Source organism: Talaromyces rugulosus, chromosome IV (genome assembly GCF_013368755.1).
Source record: "Talaromyces rugulosus chromosome IV, complete sequence".
Lineage (NCBI taxonomy): Eukaryota > Fungi > Ascomycota > Eurotiomycetes > Eurotiales > Trichocomaceae > Talaromyces > Talaromyces rugulosus.
Window position 1 is genome coordinate 1,455,463 of NC_049564.1, and position 23,793 is coordinate 1,479,255.

A 23,793-nucleotide genomic window follows, 5' to 3' on the forward strand; every position below is an offset into this window, starting at 1 on the left:
CGGGGAGGGGGGCGGACGAGAAGTGCATTTGTCGCCGATACTCAATAGTAAGCAGCCTCCAGCAAGGGCGGCTGCGAAACGACCGTGACACGTATTGTTCTCGACGGCTCGCTGGTCAGCGCTGGCCCCAGGGGAAGGCGCGCTAGCCCCGATGCGGCCTAGGGCGCCGCCAGCCGGTCGCGGCTGCCATTTCACGATATTTTGCACTAGACCCAACAGTTGGCCTGGACCCTCCTTCCCGCCAGGCCCATTCGCTCGGGGCGCTACCGGGATTCCTTCGCGCTATTCTCAACCATTGCTAGTGACCTGCACCAGCTTCTGCCCGTTGAGCAGCAGCATCGTACCAGAGAGACATCAATTGCCTCCGCAATTCTTTTTTTCCGTGACTGTTGTCTTTTTCCTCTCAAGGGCGACGACGACTCCATCACTTTGCTCTCTCTCCCCTTTTTTCACACGCTTCTGATCTGCGTCTGTTCCAAATAGAGCGCTCTTCAAGCCGCCAAATTTTTTTTCCCTTTACCTATCTATCCCCCCCGCCCCGAGTCGAAGTTTGCGTGCCCTTCGTCTCGCTGACAGGCGTCGGTTCTGCCTCTTGGAACAAGGCTTCTCTCTATTAATGTTCGCCCTGTTCGCCTTTTCTTTTTAATCCCTTTTAATACAGTGCATTCCGCCACAATGCGCCCAGAAATCGAGCAGGAGCTCGCCCACACCTTGTTGGTAGAGCTTCTGGCCTACCAATTCGCCTCCCCCGTCAGATGGATCGAAACACAAGATGTCATTCTCGCTGAGAAGCGGACGGAACGCATCGTCGAGATCGGTCCCGCAGACACGCTGGGTGGCATGGCCAGGCGCACGCTGGCATCGAAATACGAAGCTTATGACGCCGCCACATCGGTACAGAGACAGATTCTGTGCTACAACAAGGATGCCGACGAGATCTACTACGACGTCGAGCCAATCGAGGAAGAGCCAGAACCAACACAAACCGCGGAATCCAGCACATCTGCGCCCTCAGGAACACCCGCCGCCGCCGCTCCGGTTGCCGCTGCGCCTGCCAGTGCCGGTCCGGCCGCCATGGTGGAGGATGCCCCCGTCACGGCCCTGGACATCGTGAGAACTCTGGTTGCACAGAAATTGAAGAAGACTTTGACGGAAATCCCAATCAGCAAAGCCATTAAAGACTTGGTCGGAGGTACGTTTCAGTGTTTTGCTGGAAATCAAAAAGAACCAAAGCTGACTTGTGTCTCACAATAGGAAAATCGACCTTGCAGAATGAAATCCTCGGTGATTTGGGCAAGGAATTTGGCTCAACGCCAGAGAAGCCTGAAGATACCCCGCTTGACGAGCTCGGTGCCTCCATGCAGGCCACCTTCAACGGCCAGCTCGGTAAGCAATCGTCTTCCCTCGTCGCCCGCATGGTTTCCTCCAAAATGCCCGGTGGCTTCAATATCACAGCCGTGCGCAAATATCTTGAAACACGATGGGGATTGGGCCCTGGCAGACAGGACGGAATTCTTCTTTATGCATTGACTTCTGAGCCGCCGTCACGTCTGGGATCCGATGCCGATGCCAAGGGGTATTTGGATGGTATCGCAAACAAGTATGCTGCCAATGCCGGCATCAATCTCTCAGCCCCTACTAGTGGCGGAGACTCGGGTGCTGGCGGTGGTGGTATGATGATGGACCCTGCCGCCATCGACGCACTAACAAAAGACCAGCGCGCATTGTTCAAGCAGCAATTGGAATCTATCGCTAGCTACCTGAAAGTGGACCTGCGTGCCGGCGACAGAGCCTTTGTGGCGTCTATTGAAAGCCAAAAGGCACTTCAAGCACAACTAGACTTGTGGCAGACAGAGCATGGTGATGTTTATGCATCCGGAATAGCGCCTTCCTTCGATTCGTTGAAAGCTCGCATTTACGATTCCTCGTGGAATTGGGCTCGCCAGGACGCACTGAGCATGTATTATGACATCATCTTCGGCAGACTGCAGGTCGTCGACCGTGAAATCGTCAGTCAGTGTATTCGCATTATGAACCGTTCCAACCCACTCCTACTCGATTTCATGCAGTATCATATCGACAATTGCCCTACTGAGAGAGGCGAGACGTATCAGCTTGCCAAGGAGCTGGGACAGCAGCTTATTGAAAACTGCAAAGAAGTTATTGAAGTGCCCCCTGCTTATAAAGATGTCGCCGTTCCAACTGGTCCTCAAACGACTGTCGACGCCCGCGGCAACATTTCATACCAAGAAGTGCCTCGAGCCAGCGCCCGCAAGCTGGAACATTACGTGAAGCAGATGGCCGAAGGTGGCCCGATCTCTGAATATAGCAATCGCACAAAGGTGCAGAACGACCTCCGCAGCGTCTATAAGCTTATCCGCAGACAGCACAGATTGTCCAAATCTTCACAGCTCCAATTCAATGCCCTCTACAAGGATGTCTTGCGTGCTCTCGCTATGAACGAAAACCAAATTATGCCCCAGGAGAACGGCAGCGCAAAGAAAACCGGCCGTCAAGCCAAAACCAGTTCCCCGCTCCGCCCCGGCAAAGTTGAAACCGTTCCTTTCCTTCACTTGAAGAAAAAGGACGAGCGCGGCTGGGAATACAGCAAGAAGCTAACTGGTATCTATTTGGACGGTCTTGAGTCTGCTGCGCGAGCTGGTATTACTTTCCAAGGAAAGAATGCCCTTATGACTGGTGCTGGTGCTGGTTCCATCGGTGCAGACGTCCTGCAAGGCTTGATAAGTGGAGGCGCCAAAGTCGTCGTGACTACCAGCCGTTTCTCCCGTGAAGTGACGGAATACTACCAGAGTATGTATGCTCGGTACGGCGCAAGAGGATCTCAGCTTGTCGTCGTTCCTTTCAACCAAGGTAGCCAGCAAGATGTCGAAGCCCTGGTTGATTACATTTACGATACCAAGCAGGGTCTGGGCTGGGATCTTGACTATATCGTACCATTCGCAGCCATTCCAGAAAATGGCCGTGAGATCGATAGCATCGATTCCAAATCTGAACTCGCCCATCGCATCATGTTGACGAACCTCTTGCGACTCCTTGGAGCCATCAAAACCCAGAAGGCAGAGCGTGGCTTTGTGACACGTCCTGCACAGGCCATCCTGCCTCTTTCACCTAACCACGGCACCTTTGGTAACGACGGTCTTTACTCTGAGTCTAAATTGGCCCTAGAAACACTGTTCAACCGCTGGCACTCGGAGAACTGGGCCAGCTATCTGACCATCTGTGGTGCAGTCATTGGCTGGACCCGTGGAACCGGTCTCATGAGTCCAAATAACATGATTGCCGAAGGTGTTGAAAAACTCGGTGTTCGCACCTTTTCTCAGCAAGAAATGGCTTTCAACCTTTTGGGTCTCATGGCCCCCGCCATTGTCGACCTTTGCCAGACCGAACCTGTGTTTGCTGATCTGAACGGTGGTCTGCAATTTATCCCCGATCTCAAGGATCTCATGGCCCGTCTACGCAAGGAAATTATGGACACAAGTGCCCTTCGCCAAGCCGTGATCAAGGAAACTTCCATTGAAAACAAGATTGTTAATGGAGAAGATAGCGAGGCTCTTTACAAAAAGGTTGTCACGGAGCCCCGAGCCAACCTCAAATTTCCGTTCCCCGAGCTTCCCAACTGGGATGACGAAATCAAACCTCTCAACGAATCGCTCCGAGGCATGGTCAATCTTGACAAGGTTGTCGTTATTACTGGTTTTGCTGAAGTTGGCCCTTGGGGTAACTCGCGCACTAGATGGGAAATGGAGGCACATGGCAAGTTCTCCCTGGAAGGCTGCGTGGAAATGGCCTGGATGATGGGTTTGATCAAGAACCACAATGGTCCACTGAAGGGCAAGCCATACTCTGGCTGGGTAGACTCCAAGACCGGAGAACCTGTCGACGACAAAGATATCAAGGGCAAGTACGAAAAGTACATCCTTGAACACTCGGGTATTCGTCTCATCGAGCCGGAGCTCTTCAAAGGATACGACCCGAACAAGAAGCAGCTGCTCCAAGAAGTTGTCATTGAAGCGGACTTGGAGCCATTTGAGACTTCTAAGGAAACTGCTGAAGAGTTCAAGCGCGAGCACGGGGATAAGGTTGAAATCTTTGAGATTCCTGATTCGGGGGAGTACACCGTTAGAATCAAGAAAGGTGCAAACCTTTGGATTCCAAAGGCTCTTCAATTTGACCGTCTGGTTGCCGGTCAAATCCCTACTGGTTGGGATGCTAAGAGATACGGTGTTCCCGATGATATCATCGACCAAGTCGACCCTGTCACTCTTTACGTTCTTGTCTGCACTGCCGAGTCTCTACTTTCTGCTGGTATCACCGATCCCTACGAGTTCTACAAGTATGTGCATTTGTCTGAAGTTGGCAACTGTATTGGTTCCGGTGTTGGTGGTACTACTGCTTTACGAGGCATGTACAAAGATCGGTTCCTCGACAAGCCGATTCAAAAGGATATTTTGCAAGAGTCTTTCGTCAACACCATGGCTGCTTGGGTTAACATGCTTCTTTTGTCTTCTACTGGGCCTATCAAGAGTCCTGTTGGTGCCTGCGCCACCTCTGTGGAGTCTCTTGATATCGGTTACGACACCATTGTTGAAGGAAAGGCACGTGTTTGTCTCGTCGGTGGATTTGATGACTTCCAAGAAGAAGGATCATACGAATTCGCCAACATGGGTGCCACCAGCAATGCCAAGGACGAATTCAAACGGGGGCGAACCCCACAAGAAATGTCCCGCCCGACATCGACCACCCGTAACGGATTCATGGAGTCTCAAGGTTGTGGTATCCAGGTCCTGATGACTGCACAGCTTGCCTTGGACATGGGTGTCCCCATCTATGGTGTTGTTGCAGCAACCACCACTGCCACTGATAAAATCGGTCGCTCTGTCCCTGCTCCTGGGCAAGGTGTGCTTACCGGAGCTCGCGAGAACCCTGGACAATTCCCGTCGCCGCTGCTCGACATCAAATACCGTCGTCGTCAGCTCGAGATTCGCCGTCAGCAAATCAAACAGTGGCAAGAATCAGAGCTGCTTTACTTGCAAGAGGAAGTCCAGGCAATCAAGAGCCAAAGCTCAGAGTCATTCAGCGAGGCCGATTACCTGCAAGAACGAGCCGAGCACATCCACCGAGAGGCTATCCGTCAAGAAAAAGAAGCCCAGAGCAGCTTTGGCAATGAGTTCTGGCATCGCGACTCTCGTATTGCGCCGTTGCGTGGTGCACTAGCCACATGGGGATTGACCATTGATGATCTCGATGTCGCTTCTTTCCATGGAACGTCTACAGTTGCTAACGATAAGAACGAATCGGATGTTATCTGCCAACAACTCAAGCACTTGGGTCGCAAGAAAGGAAACGCTGTTTTGGGTATTTTCCAGAAGTACTTGACTGGCCATCCTAAGGGTGCCGCTGGCGCCTGGATGCTGAACGGCTGCCTCCAGGTTTTGAACAGTGGTATCATCCCTGGAAACCGAAATGCAGACAATGTTGACAAGGTCATGGAGAAATTCGACTTGATTGTCTATCCCAGTCGGACCATCAAGACCGATGGTGTCAAGGCATTCTCTGTCACTTCGTTCGGATTCGGACAAAAGGGTGCCCAGGCTATTGGTATCCACCCCAGATACCTCTTTGCAGCACTGGACAAGGCCCAATTCGATTCGTATAAGGCCAAGGTCGAAGCACGTCAAAAGAAAGCATACCGTTACTTCCACAATGGGTTGATCAACAACTCTATCTTCCAGGCGAAGAGCAAGGCTCCGTACGAAGACAAGCAACAGAGCGAAGTCTTCCTCAACCCAGACTACCGTGTCACGCTTGACAAGAAGACTTCAGAGCTCACCTTCCCTTCCGTCGCCCCCAAGAGCGAGACCGACCAGACGGAAAAGACTCGTAAGATGGTCGAGTCTCTGGCCGCAGCCACAGCCATGCCCAACTCCCGAGTCGGCGTCGATGTCGAGCACGTTGATGCCATCAATATTGAAAACGAAGTCTTTGTGGAGCGCAATTTCACTGAAGCTGAGCAAGAATATTGCCACAAAGCACCGTCGCCGCAGGCCTCATTCGCCGGCAGATGGAGCGCCAAGGAGGCAGTTTTCAAGTCCCTTGGAGTTCCATCTAAGGGATCCGGTGCGCCATTGAAAGAAATTGAAATCACAAACGACGCCAATGGTGCTCCTACTGTAAATGTAAGCGCCCTTTACCAACCACATTTCTTGAATTTACCTGCTAACTTTCCACAGCTTCATGGAGCGGCTGCCGAAGCTGCCAAGCTTGCCGGTATCAAATCCGTCATTGTCAGCATTAGCCACAGCGATTCCCAGGCTATTGCTGTTGCTGTGTCAAAATATTAATTAGTATTGTTTTAATGATGAGCGATGACCTTTTTCTGTTTCTCTTTGGACATGTCGTTAGAGTACTCTAGATGTACAAAAAATTCCGAAAACATGTATACGACTCGACAGAGTCTTGTGCTTAATTTAGCTAGAATATAAGATGTCTTAATCACATTGCATTATTGACTCGTTCCTCTTTTAAAAACTAACAAAAGAAAAATCATGATTCATCAACTAGTGAATTCATATCCAAAGTTTATCCGTAATTGTACATTTTAATTTAACAGCTAACTAGCTACCTATCGACATATATCACCTCCCTGAAGCGCGACTCATTGGACCCCAATTCGCCTCGGGGTTCATTGGATAACGAACCACCTTTTTCTTACCACCCTTCGGCAAGGTGGGCTGCGGTGCGAGGGACTCGTCAAAGACGATTTTGAGTGCATGCGGAGGAGCGGGCTCTTCAGCATTAGCAGTAGCAGTAGCATCAGCACCATTGTTGTTCTCGTCGCCATTGGATTCATCATTGGAGTCTTTCGGTTTGGAGACGGGTTGAGCAGTAGTAGTAGTAGTAGTAGCAGAAGAAGATGAAGCTCCCTTGCGGTACAAGGCAGCTTCGATCTTCGTCGTCAGATCGCGCACATCTGTTCCAGAAACGAGGACCTCTGAAAGTTCTCTTTTCAGCGCCGCAAGTGGTTTTTCGTCCCCTTCATCGTACTGTGTTATCCGACTGTGTTTCATAATGCCCGCGCCCGGCGTACCCACGGGCAGCGTGGGCAGCTGCTTGTCGCCTGTTTTCTGTCGTTGCCATTCTCGCATCACTTCCCAGATGACGTCCCATGGAGCATCGGTGCGCACGGAATTCGGCCGCGTGTGGCTGCGTGTTGTGCGGTAGCCGAGGCCGTGCAGAGCGCCGCGGAACATGTTTATTGGGACTGTGTATGAGCGGAGGACTCGAGAGAGGTCACTTAGGCAGACGAAGAAGGGGTATTTTTCTTTGAGTTGTGGATCGAGACGGGGGATTAGCGCGGATGATGGTTTGTTTGTTTTTTGGGGGAGTCCTTCTTCTTCTTGTTGTTGTTGTTGTTGCTGCTCTACTTCCTTGGATTTAGTTTGAGGCTGGAAATCGAGATCTTCTTCCAGGGCTGTTGTCAGCATGCCTTCGATTCGATCCATTGTCGGATAGGTCTCCGGATCCAAGTCGGGGAGCATGTCGAGGACGTTTTGGATGAAATGAGCATTGTGCAGAGGGCCACCCCACATGGGCCCTGCCAGATGTGTTTTGAAGCCACAGTGTCGACAGAATTCGGACGAGGTGGGTGCTTGTGCCAGAGCGTGGTGGAAGAACAAGTCGCCGACTTTGTTGGCTCGTGTGCGCGTGCTGGTCATATACTGGGTCGTCCAGGCGCCACAGCCCGAGTCGCAGTTGTACAGCAGCATTGTTTTGCCAGCGAGGAACTTGACCTCGGCCGGCGACTTGTGCACGCGGACAAACACTCGTGCGTAATAATCGATGGAAAGAGAGAGCAAAGGCTCCACGGCCAAGCCATATTTTGCTGCCGCGGTTGCGATGGAATTGACAATAAGACGAAGTCCGACCTCGTGTCCATGGGCTAATCTTGTGGGTATGCCTCCATACAAGGAGAACGCCTTTTCAGGATATCCGGTCGACGCAAAGACTCCGGCGTCGGTGCAGGTCACGCATAACAGGCCGCCATCGTTGACTGCTTGAACGGCAGCGTCGAGAAATGGACCTGCAGTGCCATATGGGTCGAGGTCAATGACATCAAACTTTCCAACAATATGGTCTTTCTTTTCTGCTTGGATGCCGTACATGTACACCCTGGCATCTCCAACGTTGGGCCGCACCATTTCTTCAACATTGTTGTACTTTATATTGACCTTCACGGCTTCTACAGCCGACGGAGACAAGTCGTTCGAAACAATGGTTGTCGCCAGGGGCACTTCTTTGGCATATCGTAGTGCTCGGAGACCTGTAGCAGACAGCGCATCCAGAATCTGAAACCTTATTGGCGGCGCTTCTGGTTTGGGAGGCTCTTGTTGCTTCTCTTGGTTTTCCACGGATACTTCCCCTCCATCCTGCCCTTCTTCCGTCGTAATTTTCTTATTACTTTTCGCGGAATCGCCATCTCCGTCTCCGTCGTCTTCCCTCTTCCTCTTCTTGTCTTTGCGCCCTTTTCCTCTTCGCTGTGCCCGAGCAGCTGTAGCCTTCTTCAAAGCTAGCGCATGATTTGCAAACACATTTATTGCGATAACGCTCAGGTCACGGTTGAACTGCTGAATTGGGTTGTAAAAGACGGACGCCTGCTGTTCGGTTCCGCTTCCGCGGGGTTTCTCGGGTCGCGCGGTTTTCTCGACTGGTTTCAGAATGTATGCCAATCCTTCCTTGACGGATTCATATTCCTTGCCGTCAATGTCCACTACCGACGTCGGCGTCGGCGTCGGCGCAGGGGGAGGTGCAGCTGTTGTTTCCTCGGTGACCATTGTCCTCGCGGCGTTCAACGCTAGATGTGGAGGTTGTTTGACGGCGGACAGTGGTAGCGTGGTAAGTTTCTGGAGAGCGTATTTTCTGTGAAATGCAAATAGTGTATAGCACGTATTGAATAGCCGCATTGGCTCGTGCAACTGGCTACCAGATTGGCATTTCTGGGCGAAGTGTACTCGGCGTGTCGAAGGAAGCTTCGCGCTGGCGACGGTCGATAAAAAAAATCCCATGCACGGACCATGTCTGTTCCCCACGCCGGATGCCCTAACTATAAAGTATCAACTATAATATCTCAACTTTTTATGAGTGAACTATAGATCAATTTTTAATATAGAAATTATAACTATTAAGATACAGACTATTTGTCAAAAAAAAAAAAAAAAAAAAAAAGAAACACGTTGAATGATCTTGGCATTTAGTACGGGAAATATTATAGACAATGCATAAGAAATAAGCCATGGCGGAGCGATACATGTATAAACTTCACAGCAAGCCTGATCCCATCCAAACAACCGTGGTAATATCCAGCACCAGCCCAGGCCCCATACTTCCCCAAGTCGCTGTCTCAAACACAACCACCTCGGATAAGAAGTTCAGACAGGTGATGACAAATCCAATACATGTTGCAATATACAGGCCCTTCTCCTTTATTCTGTATGCAGTGACAAGTCGTAGGGCTCCGGATGCCGCGGTCCAAGTGCCGTAGAAGCGTGCAGCTAGTGGTGTTAACTGGTTGGTAAGAGGGTATGCAATATTCGGGTGGGCGTCCTTGTCGGTGGCACTAATCGTGTAGCATGCATAAGTGTTAAAGAAGGCGAGTAAGGACATCATAAACACCCAGTATGGAAGGTAGCTTCCGTGAGAAACGGGGAGAAGACGAGCCATGATTTCGTCTCATTAATTTCATTGGAAATTTGTCCTTCGACGTGAGAGAGAGAGAGAGAGAGAGAGTGAGATGTTAATCCCAAGCCCAGTATTTAAAGGTAAGAAAGTCAGTAAGCACTAATAGAAAATAGATAATTAGTAAGCTTACGAGGATACAAGGCTTAGCTGCGGAGAAAATATAATTGTATGGAGCATGGAGTACTTAATTAAATTATGCATATTAGAGTTATAGTACGAAAGAAGACAGGCAAAATATATCGACAGAGACAGAATAATATTCGTTGATGAATGCCTGAGTAGTCAGGTAGGCAACTCACGGACGCGGCGATGACTCCTGCTAAGGCAATTCATCTCTTCTTAACAAGGATTAGGAAGGGCTTTTCCCATGAGTGGTTTATACTCTGAGGTGCATCATCCACACACATCGCTCGCCCTACTCTTGCCGCAATGGCAATGAACATTGTGAAGCTGCCGCTGGAAATACCACTTCTGATTCTCGATTTTGCTGATAAATTCCAAGACTGTTTGAAACTTCTTCGAGTATGCCAATATTAGAATGCGGCATTTGCGGAGAGGGTGTTCTCATGTGTCAAGTTCGAACATACCAATCCTAAGCCTATGGTATCTTTTTTCTATGCAATCCATATTGCTTTCCATGGAAATCATTCATGAACTTTATCTAAGTGGGAAGGTCTACACAAGGCCAATATCGGCTCCATCATCGAAATCACTCAAATCCAGTACACAGATCACACTCTCTCGTCTTGCCAATGGCCGTGATGACGGACAGGGTTACGAGGGTTGATTTAAATTTTAGAAAGAATAAAAAATGCTGCTAAGTACATGTATTGCTAGTAAAGTATTATCGAAAAGGGGTCGACCAGTATACACCTGTGCCTCATTCTCCACTCAACACAGAAACGGCGTAGGGGGTGAGGTTCACACTATCCCCACTGACTTGCTCTGTCCGCCATGGATTGCCCGCCGTATTCACATCAACAGTGTCCATACTTTCAGCCTGTAAGCCCTGGACCTGGACAGTCACATTTTGGTCGGTCTTGTTGATCAACAGAACCTTCTTCCCCCCATTGACAGTGTCAAACGCCTGGGCGTGTAGCTGAGTCTCGTCGCTGCTTGTTGCAACAACATTGTCTCCTGGTGCAAAGCTGCTTTGGAGTAACTGTAAAACCCGCAAGCGTGCGGTTGGCAGGCCCGTGTTCCAGTCAATCATAGACACAGATGGGAACTGTCCTGGGTACCCGCTCAGCTGGCTTTCCCCAACTACATCGATCCCTTGCGTGGTCAAGTTGCTGAAAATATACGCAAATACACCTCCGCTCCAGGCCCAATACTCGGCTGGGATAACATAGCCCGGAACAACTGTAGTAACACCGTTTGGATCCATGGTGCCTAGCTCATTAATGGTTGTCTTTGTGTTCGGCGCGATTTGCTTTCGCACAGCTTCAATTGCGGCTACTTCCTCAAAGAATTGATTTGCTTGTTGGAAGGACTGGGTTGCTTCATCCTGGGTAGTGCTACTAGTTGGTCCTGCATAGAAGTGGTAGCTTATCCAGTCCAATGGTGTTCCGGGCTGGTGGTTGGCAGGTTGAAGGAAGTCCTGGACACGAGTGACATTCCTATACGCCATTGCAAGCCCAACAAATTCTGTGTTAGGGGAGACGGCATGAATAGCGGCAGTCACAGCATCGTAAATCTGATTATATAACCCGGTAACGATCGAGTGCTCGGCTTCTGACTCGTTCAAGATTTCCCATGCTTCAATGGTAAGGTTATGGCCTGGGTGGAAGACACCACATTCATCTGTCATCCCTCCTTGTGTATAGTATGACAGTAGTCGGCTATAGTAGTCCGAAATCTCTTTCAATGTAGGATCCCTTAAAGTCGTGCCATTATTATAGTTCCAGTCAATTGTGCTAACATTTTCGGGATAAGTGTAGGGAGTGTCCAACACCCACATCCAATCTGGAGTCGTCGAGTAGTTAATTATGTGGGTAACATTTGGTGTGGCATTCATGAAATCTAGCAACAGCTGGTCCGCATATGTGAAATCCCAGTACGTGATGCAGTGCGTGTCGTTGATGATTGGAGCATCAATCTCTGGCACGGCGAGACGCGGATAGGGGAACCACGGCACATATCGTACATAATTCGAGGATACCAGAGAGAGAGAGTCGAGAGCATTCTGCCGAATGCTGCTATCGGCTAAAAGAGGTGGGTTTGCGACTACTTGCAAAGTCGTGCTCGTTTTGGAGGTGATAAGCACATCGTCCCAGTTGATTTGAACGGCGGATGGAGTAGTCTGTCGACGATAGGGCACTATAGCTTGGCATGTAGCTGCAAGAGCAGCCAATCTCAAAAGGTGTCTAACCAGCATTATAACATTAAATAACAAAAAAGTCCCTCCTATAAAACGGTTTGTCGACTGCAGAAGTTTTGGTATTTACATTATTGTCAGGATTTATATATGTTTGTGGAACTCCCTCCACTTGTTATTAGAAACAAGGTTTCGGTGATTATTGCACCGACTATCAATGCAGTCCTGGTCCTCTCCTAAGCCAGGTTTCATCGTGGTATACTTCGGCGCCTTCGTAATGATCTACGGCCGCCACCTGTGCGGGGAACCTGCCGCTAATGCGGGGAAGTTCCAGATCATACATGCCATATTATTGAGCCAACCTGAACAATGTTTGTTGCATTCGCAAGCCATTCCCCAGTAATGGCAAGTGATCGTCCTTTTCGTAGGTAACATAGCCATCATTAATTAGCTCGTATTATTGCTCCGGCCATTGCCGGGCTGGGAGGGGGGGTTTAATTCACGGTGTGTTTGCCTTCATTCGTGCCGTGATATTCTAGCTATGTTCATTGCCTTTTCTCAAGTTCGAACCCTGAAGGACAAATAAACACATCCATAACACTGCATGTCCCTGGATCCTAATGGCTCAACCCAATATTCCCCGATTGTTGTAACAATTGACCGCTAATCGCGGATACAATCTTGCTCTCTCGGGTTGATTTAGCCCGAAAGGCAACAGCCAAATGTTAATCACTTCTTGATGGAGAAAAGAAATCCCCAAGGGGGCTCTGATTGTTGAACAGGCAGGATTTATGGCTCCCCCCCCCTCCCAGTTCCATCAATTCAACCCAGCAAAAGAAATTCCAAAAAGAATCCAACAACATGGGTCAACATCTACACGGTAGGAATCTGCATTGGGCCGTTACGGCGGCGAGCTGCCAGGCTTTTCTCTTACTTGGTTACGACCAGGGAGTCATGAGTGGTCTGGTCGGGGCCGATAACCAGTTCGGGACTCAAATGGGCCACCCGGATGCGAATATGCAGGGAATTTGTATGTCCTGCTCCTTCAAGACGCAGCCTAAGGCGCTAACTAATTTGCCGCTATAGTGACATCAATTTATGATATTGGATGCGCAGTGGGATGTATTGCAAGCTTCTTCTTCGGCCACAAGATAGGTCGCAAGAAGATGATTATGGCTGGAGGAACGATAATGGTCATCGGAACTGTTCTGCTTGGCTCATCTTATTCCCGGGCACAGTTCATTGTTGGCCGGATTGTAACCGGGTTTGGAAATGGAATCAATAGTGCGACTGTGCCCTCATACCAAAGTGAAATGGCTCGCCCAGAACGGAGAGGCCGATTATTGAGTGCCCAAGGAACTGTGACAATTGTCGGCTTATGCATTGCGTATTGGATCGACTACGGACTCAGCTTCGTAGATTCTCCCGTACAGTGGCGATTTCCAATTAGCTTTCAGGCCTTTTTCGCCGTGTGCCTGGTTCTCCAGATGATTCCTTTGCCTGAAACGCCTCGCTGGCTCTGCGAACAACTTGCCCGTCTCCAACTTGAGCAGCCTGCTAATCAGTCCACGCCCGAGGTCATTCGACTGCGTCGACAGATCGAGACCTCTATTGAGATAGAGTCAGCCGGCGGGCCATTCAAGTACAGCGAGCTCTTGAGAGGAGGCAGGGTACAAAACCTGCGCCGGATGATTTTGGCTGCCCTTGTAAACGTGCAGCAACAATTCACTGGATCAAATATGATCAATTACTATGCTCCTATCGTCTACCAGAATGCCATGGGACTATCTCGCAATTTGTCTTTGATTCTTGGTGGTTGTACCTCACTTGCGTATCTTGTTGGGTCCATTATTCCTCTGTGGAGTATGGATGTGTTTGGTCGACGATCGTCCCTCATGATTTCCGCTTCTGGCCTCTGCGTCTGTTTTGTAATGACTGCTGCATTGCTCTCGACCGGCAGCACCTCCTGTGCCTATGCTGCGACCGTTTTCGTGTTCATATTCCAGATCTTCCTTGGATTTGGCTATCTCCCCGTGCCTTGGTCAGTTGCTGCCTGGAACATCGTGATTGATAAACCTCGAAACTGACTGTATCTTAGGTTCTACCCCAGTGAGATTACTACCACCCGCATTCGTGCGCGAGGGCAGGCTTTTGCAGGATTCGTGAACTGGATGTGTGTTTGTGAGTAGATTCTTGCGAAATTATTTACATTTTATTGTTACTGACATCATACTTTCCAGTCATCGTTGTGCAAGTTACGCCAACTGCCATTGACAATATCTCCTGGAAAACATTTATCATCTTCGCCTGCTTCTGTGCTGCATGGGTTAGTCAATCTCGTTATTACCCACACCTTTTTTCTTTTTTTTTTTGAGACAGCCACTAAAGCAACCTAGGTTCCAATGGTTTACTTCTTCTTCCCCGAAACCAAGGGACTTGAACTGGAGGATGTCGATCATCTCTTCGAAAGGGGAGGCCTTACCGGGGGAGTGTTTGAGACACGCGGTTATCCAATTCAGCCTGGACATCACCGCTCTGTGAATACGGAAAGAATTGGAAAGGACATAGAGGAGGAGCACATGGAGCTTGCTTGATTTATATAGTTGGTGCTAGGCATGGTTTTGATAGAATTGACACAGGCTAAGACTTGAAGTAGACCGAATTTTTATATTGTTTCATTATTATATTATTGTATTATAAATTACTTCGTATATACCTAGATGCTCCCCCAGAATACTCCATAAAACGTGGACTGACGTAAATCTTTACAGAGCATGGTCTATTACAACCACGCTCCAACAACTGGGACGCTCTTGTAAAGCTGGTCCCAGTTTTTGGCTTCCCAGCCAGAGCCAATACCCCCGCGTCCTACAACTCCCAGGCCACCGGCGAGCCAGACCGCAGCAGCAAGGGCCGCAATCCCATGGACAAGCCACTTGTTCTTTCTCTGCTTCTGCTGTTCATGTCTCGTCTCACCCAGGATCCCAGTCTTGTGCGATTGGCCTCTTTCGGTACGCGCTGTGGTGACGCGGATACCCATCCACGTCGCCAACCCGCCGACGAGGTGCCAGACGCTGGTTGCAACAAACAGGAAGTAAAACAGATTCCAGAAAAAGGGACTCCGCGCAAACCCATGGGCAACGTAGCCCAAGCCAACGCTTGAGCTTCCGCCATCGACTTGGAGAGGCACGGCCCGGTTGACGCCCACGTGTAGGGCCAACAGGGGCACCATGGCATATCCCAGTTTGGCTTGTAGGCTCGGCATCGGCCACGACTTGATCATGTATCTTTGAGAGTGTGACTCGGCGCCATAGAGCCGAGCGCGTCTGCGGGCCCGAATGCTGCGCAGGGAGATACCAGATACGATATGTGCGAAGATTGGGAGCGCGACCATCAACGGCTCGAGGGAAGGTGATTGGTAGATCGGCCGCGTCAGCAGCAAAAAGTCTTCACTGGATGGAACGGAGCGCGAGACAAGAGGGATGAGAGACGTATTGGCGGCATGTAAGGCGAAGAATACTGTGGGTGGATACGTGGAGTATCGTTGGATCGCCGACACTAGCTTACTGTCAGACAGATCTAGACATGCAAGGGAGAGATTGACTATGGGGTCCTGGGTGCAACGTCGCTAGCCCAGTTCCCCAGGAATACATACACCAATAATCCCAATTGTGCCCCTTCAAGCCCAAACGCGAGATGCCAACTGAACGGATCTCCGGCGTGGCTGCGGTATTGTGCAAATCGGGGAAATACTCTCCATTCTCAACATCGGGGGGATAGTCGTCCACGGGCGAAGGGTCCAATTCGCGCATTGACAAAATGGACCGGGTCTCAATGGTGTCTACACCAGAAAGCGAGCTATCACCTCTCGGTCTGACCATGGTTCCTGAGCTTTGCGCGATTCGATTCGGTTTATTCAGGGGAGAGGGCGCAAACGGCGTCGCGTGACAAGGCTTGCGCTGGCTTTTCACACAGGCAAGGGGCGGTAGAAAAAGGCAAATGAACAAAGAAGAATCGTCAATAATACACTTTCATAACAACGTCAAACTCATGCAAGAGGAAGAAACCTGGGCGTTTAGGAGAGCGAGGAAGCTGACAAAAAAAAAAAAAACAAAAAACAAAAAAACAAGAAGCTTCGCCGGAAACAGGGTTTTGCACGGACCATGATTGGTTGCATCACGGGACACCTCTCATTGGCTGCACGGCTACACCTTATTACCACGACATCAAAACACGACAAGGAAACAATTCAAATTTCAATTATCGACAAGTTACAACTCGTCCTAGTTACCCTAAAATTTGTATGCACAGATGCGCCACAGCACTCTCCCTGGAAAAAGTGGCTAGGAGCAAGTCCTCGAAATACAGGCAAGTTTACACAGCTCACATACAGCTAGGTCCGCTCTAGTCTGCGTACGACGACTCCTTCTCACTGCCAATCTGCAAGAGGCTGTCTGCAGAGAATGGAATCGCCCGTTCCGAATACGAATTTATTTTTCCCTGCTTCGAGTCGATTTGAAGCATAGGACCAGCCATGGAATCGAGTCTCTTTTCTTTCACGGGACTGTAGGAGGACTCCTCGTTGCCTCCAATGTGAAGGAGGGGGTCGGCTTCAAAGTCTGTCTTGTTCATCAGTAAACCCGGATCAGGAGAAACTTGTTCTAGGTATTCGTACGCTTTGGAGTGGGCATGGAAGCGCTGAGAGTCAAGCAGCTGGCAAGGAGAGCGAGAAGGACGGATGTCTTCATCTTGTTGCTTTTTTTCTTTCTTCTTTCCTCTGTTTTTGATTTGGGCTGGGTGTATTTCTCTTGAAGGTACTGTCACTTCGTGAGTCCAGGTAAGATATGGCCGTTTTGTAGACAGCACGCAGGTGTCGGCCCGGTTTTTATATCTTTTCCTGAATCAATCTTCCGGTAGCTCACCGCTACTATAACGTGGAGTGAATATTCAGGTAAGACAACCATCCAGCGGGGCGTTCCATGGGAGTACCTCGTAGGCCGGGTACATACATATAGTCTTGACAATCGTCCAATCCATTGCACCATGAACCAGTTCTTGGGTTACACATGTATCCCGGTTCTGTGATCCTCACATGCAATAGCACCATGTACCGTCTCACAGACGCGCATCTATTATCAATTTTAACGCCCGAAGCCATTTTATGGTGTGACCCGGTAAAGCATCTACGTTTTTGTAGGGTGACTCTTTTACCTCTGATGTAACCATGCTGCAGGAAGTTTTTATCCCGTTGTGGTGGCTGTGTTCAGGGAAGGGGACCAGGTGGCCATGCTCAAAAAAGCTCTTCTTTAAGATAGGGAGTACATGGGTGAGCAAGGGAAAATGCATGTCTGCTGCATCCTTCATTTGTAAAATACCATTTCACAAGCACAGTAAATAAACCAGCGGAAACACGCAGGTTTCACCGAAGCGTGACTCGAAACAAAATACACCAGCCAGTTGACAGATAATCGAAAACCCGGGTACACTCAAACTTCGACTAGTGTCACTTCTCTCCCAAACCACATGTAGCGTTTCATCAACTTGACCACTCTATCATGTTTACAGATAAAATGCCGACAATATCGGATTTCTACAGACGTTTCCCTATCTTCTCAGCTGTGAACTACTCGTCCGAACTTGCCGAAGTCCTCTTGTCTGACGAGGACGATGCCGGGAATTCTGAGAAACGATCTGTTAGATGGGAAGCTCAACACTGGCACTGGATTTTCCACGGTGTCAGTGTTCTTATCACTCTATATCTCGGTGCTTTGATTATTGGATTTAACTCGGAGAAAAATCTCACTTACTTGCAATGTTGGGAGAGGTCACACACATACTGTAAGCCTTATCATATATAGACATACACTTCAAATAACTGACAAAATTCTGTATAGCACCAATAAATGACATCCTAAGCACAACGGACTACATCTATGACCGATTCAACGGTTCACTCTGGTACCAGTCACCCTTTAAAGGACCGCCCACCCCACAAGTCGAAGCAGCATGGCAGTCCGCCATGGAATACGGGATGATCGCCGTCTCAGCGACCGATCTTGAACGCGCCCAGAGACTGGAAGACCTCGACACGGCCGCTAAATTTCCTGCATCATTTACTAAAGAAAAAGACAAAAAAGACAGGGAAGAAAAGAAATACATCACAGTAGCAGTCGGAACACACCAACTTCACTGCCTCCACTATCTCTGGCAAGACCACCACGCAGCCTTCTTCCCCAACACCACGCAACGCAAGCAAAAAGAGGTTCCGGAGCTCTACGAGCGGCATTACGAGCACTGCGTGGATTATATTCGGCAAAGCATCATGTGCAATTTTGACACCAGTCTTCTCTCGTACGACTGGGTGCGCGAGCATCAGACGCCAACGCCGAATTCAAATGTCATGCATAGGTGCGTGGACTGGGGGGTAGTGCAGGGATGGTTTAGAGAGAGGGCCGTGAACATGCCAGATGGATTTGTCTGGAGTAAACCAGAGGGGCAGGCGAGTTTGGATTTGAATCCTTGATTTCATTTCTATATATCAGATATCAGTGAACTGTGTAGGAAAGTGTATATGTTTAGCAAGTCATCCGAAATAGAATCTGTTCCAACCCGAATTCTAACCTCCCTCGTTGAGCTGGCGACAGAACGGACTGCGTGCCCTCATTACAGTCCCCCAGCGAAGAAACACAAATGGAATCGGAGTCATCAGACAACACAATCCCCCGAGAAGAGTGCAGGCCCAAGCAGCACCCAGATTGTTATACAGCGGGTAAGTGCTCAGCGGAATGATAATGCTAGCAAATGTATTACGAGTTATTACACTCGAAGCCGTTGCCGAGGCACTATATATCCCATAAGCGTCGGTAAGATAGTTGTTCAGCGCCATAAAGGTGAGATCGATACCGATTCCCAGGGGGATTCCGGACAGTGCGGGCACAATCCAATGGATATCTGGGCGAGCGCTCCATCCAAGCCAGAATTCAGAAATGGCAAACAGGGGGCCTCCAAGACAGGCTAGAGGAAGTCGGCGGTACTCTTCTCTCAGTGCCCATGCTCGTCCTTGCTGCTCTGCGCGAGTATGGTATCGTTCCCAGGCGAGGAATATGAATATAGCCACCACCCCTCCCACGCCTGTTCCGAGAAACATGAGCGCAGATACCCCTGAAGTCATTTTGTATGTATCTTGAAATACAAGTGGGTACAGCCCGAAGTAAAGGAAGAAAATTATGTATTGGTATAGGATAAAGAGATCGGTGAAAAAGACCAAGGGCTCCGCAGTGATTCTGATCGGGCGTAAAAGAACCAGCAAAATATCCTTGAAGCTTGCTTTTTTCTCATTCTCTTGAAATCCTGTTTCTCTTGCATGAAGCACGGGCGAGTATGTTTCTAAATCCGTTTTCGTTAGTGGAGGAAAAAAAAAACTTGCAGAACTCAGCTTGGAAGAGTTATCACCTTGCAAAAACAACAGCATCAGCCAGTTGACTGCAGTCATAGCCAGGGCGATCCAAAACTGCCATTTCCAGTTCTTTGACGACGAAAATCCAGATATAATAGGCCCGATGAGGGGACCGACGTTGCTCGTGAGCCCCAAAACCGTGACTGCGCGTCCTCTCTGCTTCAAATCGGGGTAAATATCGGAAAAGAGGCCATTCGACACCGTCTGGGGCGCCGCAGCACCGCATCCCTGCAGAAAGCGAAAAAAAAGAAACGCCGGCCAGTTGGGAGCCAAAGCGCAGCCCAAGGTAAAAGCCGTGTAGACAGCAAAGGAGACAAGAAATATCGGTCGTCGACCGTATGACTCGGAAAGGGGCGCGAAGACGGGTCCGATGATATAGCCGATTAAGAAAACAACCACTGGGAGGGGCTTCTGTTTTTCGGATGTTACTCCGAACGCGTCGTTGAGTGCGTTGCCAGCACCACTGGGAAGAGACGATCCCAGCGTCGTGTTGAAGTTCATGTAAATAATGGTTGAAGCTGCGAATATCTTCCTGGTCTGTACGATCAGCTTCGCTCGGTTTTTTTCTTCTTGTATTTACAGTGAACTTTTGCACTTACAGATGTCCAGTTGTGGGCAAGACGTGTTGTGGACTCGTCGCGAGCTGCAGTCGTGTTAGCATCCTTTTCAGCGTCATGGATGCCTTGTGGATGGTTCTGTTGTTAGCATGATGCACGTGCTGGTAATTGCACAACATACCTTTCCCGTCTTTTCCAGGGACGTATTCAGCTACGACAGCCATCTCAAAGACTGCTGTGGCGTGTACGGAAGAGGACAGCAAACGGGAAGATTGATTCACAGGTGGGAGAAAAAAGTAGATGCCTCTTTCCATCTAGACGGACTCGTGCAACTCGGGTGCCTTGTACTTGAGGCACCCATCTTTTTTACCTGCAATTGTACCACCGTCGGACCAACGGTTACTTTTTAGTTCTCCGCTTCTTTTTTCGGCACGGGGATTAAATCTGTTGCCAAGAGGTAGACTCGAGTGTTTTACGGACTTTATAATTGTCGGTGTAGATAATGGTACGGCTGTAACTCGGCGCGTTCTCTCCTAAAGGCGTTTTTTTTGTGTAGCGTTGTATTCACTTGGTCACTCACACTTAATATATGTAACGTTGACTGTAGACTAGATAGACTGGACTCTTGAGAGGCACTGAGATGAACTCTGCGTCTATAGCATTGAAGCTCGCGGATTAAACCAATGGATGAGTTAGTTTATTTGTTAATAGTTAACTGTACTGAATATAGCACTTTATCCCATGAATACATATTGAGATATCTCCCAGTATACAGGATGGTTCGTTCATTCATATCATGATCTATGCTATCTATGCATGGCTACGTAAGTCTATAAACTTCCACATGCATCCAATACTCTGAGACATAATTGAGATTATTCCTCTTCGAAATACTTCCAAAAAGAAATGAAAGTGCATGCAATTTAGTTATGCCTTATAGCCTCACGGTCTCTCTGACATGACTGTAATTTCATGCCGCACTTGCACCGCACCAGTCTCCGGTCGGTAGATTCTCGCCTCGCTCCCAGTCGGGCTGACGCGTGCATCGTACATGTTGCCTTCTTCTAGCTCGTAATAGCGCGAATCCAAATCCTTCTTGCGGTGAGAAGCTCGCTCCTCTGCGACCCGAGCCGCCGATGCCTCCAGAATGCTGGTTGTCGGTCTCCTCGGATTGCGGCGGCGAGCTCGTCTGCTCAGCAATGTTCCAACCTCGGGGGCGCAGACGACCAGGTTGCCGCTAGTAAGTTCTGCGGCCCTAGTCGGATATTATTAGCTGGATGAGAAGTGAGGTAGTAGAGTCAGTTCTTTGTTGAAAACTTACCCCCAGAGGAGGATTTCCGGCTGGTTCCATGTAGTGTCAGGATTCCCACTGATTCTGAGCCGAACGATGAACCCGATGGTGCTGAATACAGGAGCGCTGGCAATAGTCAGATATACATGTTGCTATTAGCTTAGGAAAACCAGCGCTCACCAGAGTCCGAACGTAAAGATGAGCACTATGTACAGCTTTTTGATTGGGGTCAGCTGCAGCTTCCATACGGCATGAACTGGAAGCAAGAGAATGAGATAGTCGGTAATTGTATTGAACATGCCGCTTGTGTTGAGCAGTCGCGAAACATCGGTACAGGTTCCAGGAATCGACTTGTCGAAAATTTTTGCCCGTGGCGAGCACTCGAAAATCTTGACAAAGGATGTGATGCCATAAAAGCCAATCAAAATAACGATTAAAGAAACAATGAGGATGTCAAATAAACTCCATCGGATGGGTGAGAAGAAACGTCGATAAAGCCACAAAATTGCCAGTTTTGTGATGCATATCATAACCCCATATTCAATGGAGGCGACATTGAACCACTACAAGTATTGTCAGATAGCTGTCAGTATAAGTTGAGCATGGTTTGTCAAACATATGCAGCATCATGGGCTTGTTGTGCGGTAATATCCCAGGCATGTTGACCACCATGATTCGACATTGTGGCACCCATGATACCACAATAGGCAACGGTACCGGCCTACAAGGCTGTTAGTCAAAGCCAAGGGGTCATGTAACATTGTGAAGCTTTACCCATGCTACAAAAGCAATCCCTATTCCGTTATATTAGCAGGCGCCTCTCGTGATGAAGTCAAAGTGTGTACTAACAGTCCTCAAATATCCATGATCGTTTTATTATGATTCGCACATATGCTCGAGCAGCAAATGCAATGGTTACTAAAGGTACTGCGATACCAATCGTAAGCCTGCTCTCGTATGCCAGAGACGCCGGGTTTTCTGGGTTAGAGATCACTCCCGGCGGAGGTTTTAGGGCCGGGGTGAAGGTTGGACGTGGTTCTGCTGTTGTAGCCATATTGACGATGTATGGGGAAAAAAGGGGGTTTCAAGAAGGTAACAACCTTCTGAATCCTCAAAGGAATGCACAATAAGGGCAATTTGAGGCTGGCCAAAATGGTTAAATACTATGAGCGTCGATTTGCCCACCGCGTAGAACAGAGGTCATCTCGCAGCTCCTCGTATCACAAACAGCATTGTACCAGGACCGGCCTTTTGGAAGGAGCCTTTGAGGCTTCAAGAAGTGAATTTTACTGTCCGTACGAGGCACTTTTTCATCAGTAGGCAGCGCATAAGTTGCTGCATAAGAAGGTACTTACGCTCCGAAACGTCTAGTAGATTCTTTCTGTGCCTGCAAAAGAGGCTTTTAAGGACCTCTTCCACATTTAACCGCTGTCCTACAGTGTGGCTCATTGCTGCTTAGATTTAACTTCATAATTCGCTTACGAGGCAATTGAGACGCCGGGGACCCCGCGATTATGCAACTCTCGGAGTAATAGCCATTTATGTCGGTATTCTCTGAGGTGTATTCCCAGGTATCGGCGGCATTTCTGGATTGGCCACTGCTGGTCCTTGGGGTGTTTGCATGCCAGCGAATCACTTGTTACGAAGATGCCCGACCTGCATAGAGAACCAACCCATCACATTGTGAGTGCATGCATGCGTCTTATGGCTCAGTCTATTTTCACGAGGGAAGAGCCACTCTAGGATCTTGTATTGTTTGATGCCATAGACCCTGCTAGACTGAAAGAATGACCCCTAGTTCCATGGGCTTGTCGACATGTTCGTGATTAGCAAGCCGCGGGTGTCCTCGTGGACAAGTAGATGCGTGTATCACCTCGTTGGAAATTTCCCTTACGGTGAAAGTGAGACATTAAATTCAGTTGGGAAGTTGGGCGCTCTTATGTGTTACACATTTTCTGATTGTTAGCCCATATTTGTCTGCGGAAGAGATTACGCGAAAGGATTAGCCATGAATGTAGTACGAAGTAACCGACGCTGGTTGTGTAACATCCGTCAAGGCTTTGTGAAACTTTCCGGCCCTCGGTGACTATTCCGGCCACAGCCGGGAATAGTCAAAGTGTAGGTAAGTGAAAAATTCAGTCTCAACAGCATGACACTGGCATTGCCAATATACATGGCAGGAGGCGGAGCGCGCTTCGACATACTGAACGAGGATAGCAGCGCTAGTTAGGGCTTGCTCGGCACCACGTGCAACCAATTCCTCTAGAGTCGCCTGTGTTGTTGCGCGGCAAATATCTCACAAAAGAATTCCTAGCATAGAAATAATGCTTTTACTTTTTGATAGATAGGATGTCCTACACTTAGTCCTTGATTCTCGAAGGAGTAAGTGCCATTTAGACCGCCGTTATTTCCGTAT

The 23,793-nt window shown here is 49.0% G+C and overlaps 8 protein-coding genes across 8 annotated transcripts; 3 read left to right on the forward strand and 5 right to left on the reverse strand.

Moving 5' to 3' along the window:
• Positions 1–675: 675 nt before the first annotated feature.
• Positions 676–6,362, forward strand: TRUGW13939_07284 (uncharacterized protein; the record flags this gene model as incomplete). Its single annotated transcript, XM_035490425.1, has 3 exons — positions 676–1,192; positions 1,255–6,197; positions 6,252–6,362. The coding sequence occupies 3 exons, from the start codon at positions 676–678 to the stop codon at positions 6,360–6,362; spliced, it is 5,571 nt and encodes a 1,856-aa protein (XP_035346318.1).
• Positions 6,363–6,656: 294 nt separating this feature from the next.
• TRUGW13939_07285 (uncharacterized protein) lies at positions 6,657–9,738 on the reverse strand (the record flags this gene model as incomplete). Its single annotated transcript, XM_035490426.1, has 2 exons — positions 6,657–8,937; positions 9,341–9,738. The coding sequence occupies 2 exons, from the start codon at positions 9,736–9,738 to the stop codon at positions 6,657–6,659; spliced, it is 2,679 nt and encodes an 892-aa protein (XP_035346319.1).
• Positions 9,739–10,636: 898 nt separating this feature from the next.
• Positions 10,637–12,133, reverse strand: TRUGW13939_07286 (uncharacterized protein; the record flags this gene model as incomplete). Its single annotated transcript, XM_035490427.1, has 1 exon — positions 10,637–12,133. One exon carries the CDS (start codon positions 12,131–12,133, stop codon positions 10,637–10,639), a length of 1,497 nt encoding a protein of 498 aa, XP_035346320.1.
• Positions 12,134–12,934: 801 nt separating this feature from the next.
• TRUGW13939_07287 (uncharacterized protein) lies at positions 12,935–14,667 on the forward strand (the record flags this gene model as incomplete). The annotated part of the gene is made up of 5 exons (XM_035490428.1): positions 12,935–13,103; positions 13,160–14,114; positions 14,172–14,254; positions 14,314–14,399; positions 14,470–14,667. The coding sequence occupies 5 exons, from the start codon at positions 12,935–12,937 to the stop codon at positions 14,665–14,667; spliced, it is 1,491 nt and encodes a 496-aa protein (XP_035346321.1).
• A 188-nt stretch (positions 14,668–14,855) lies between these two features.
• On the reverse strand, positions 14,856–16,821 carry TRUGW13939_07288 (uncharacterized protein; the record flags this gene model as incomplete). Its single annotated transcript, XM_035490429.1, has 4 exons — positions 14,856–15,631; positions 15,729–16,036; positions 16,560–16,692; positions 16,749–16,821. The coding sequence occupies 4 exons, from the start codon at positions 16,819–16,821 to the stop codon at positions 14,856–14,858; spliced, it is 1,290 nt and encodes a 429-aa protein (XP_035346322.1).
• Positions 16,822–17,643: 822 nt separating this feature from the next.
• TRUGW13939_07289 (uncharacterized protein) lies at positions 17,644–18,596 on the forward strand (the record flags this gene model as incomplete). Its single annotated transcript, XM_035490430.1, has 2 exons — positions 17,644–17,911; positions 17,968–18,596. 2 exons carry the CDS (start codon positions 17,644–17,646, stop codon positions 18,594–18,596), a joined length of 897 nt encoding a protein of 298 aa, XP_035346323.1.
• Positions 18,597–18,689: 93 nt separating this feature from the next.
• Positions 18,690–20,310, reverse strand: TRUGW13939_07290 (uncharacterized protein; the record flags this gene model as incomplete). Its single annotated transcript, XM_035490431.1, has 4 exons — positions 18,690–19,459; positions 19,526–20,066; positions 20,129–20,211; positions 20,268–20,310. The coding sequence occupies 4 exons, from the start codon at positions 20,308–20,310 to the stop codon at positions 18,690–18,692; spliced, it is 1,437 nt and encodes a 478-aa protein (XP_035346324.1).
• Positions 20,311–21,028: 718 nt separating this feature from the next.
• TRUGW13939_07291 (uncharacterized protein) lies at positions 21,029–22,431 on the reverse strand (the record flags this gene model as incomplete). Its single annotated transcript, XM_035490432.1, has 6 exons — positions 21,029–21,341; positions 21,408–21,503; positions 21,558–21,940; positions 21,994–22,098; positions 22,152–22,171; positions 22,227–22,431. The coding sequence occupies 6 exons, from the start codon at positions 22,429–22,431 to the stop codon at positions 21,029–21,031; spliced, it is 1,122 nt and encodes a 373-aa protein (XP_035346325.1).
• Positions 22,432–23,793: the final 1,362 nt, after the last annotated feature.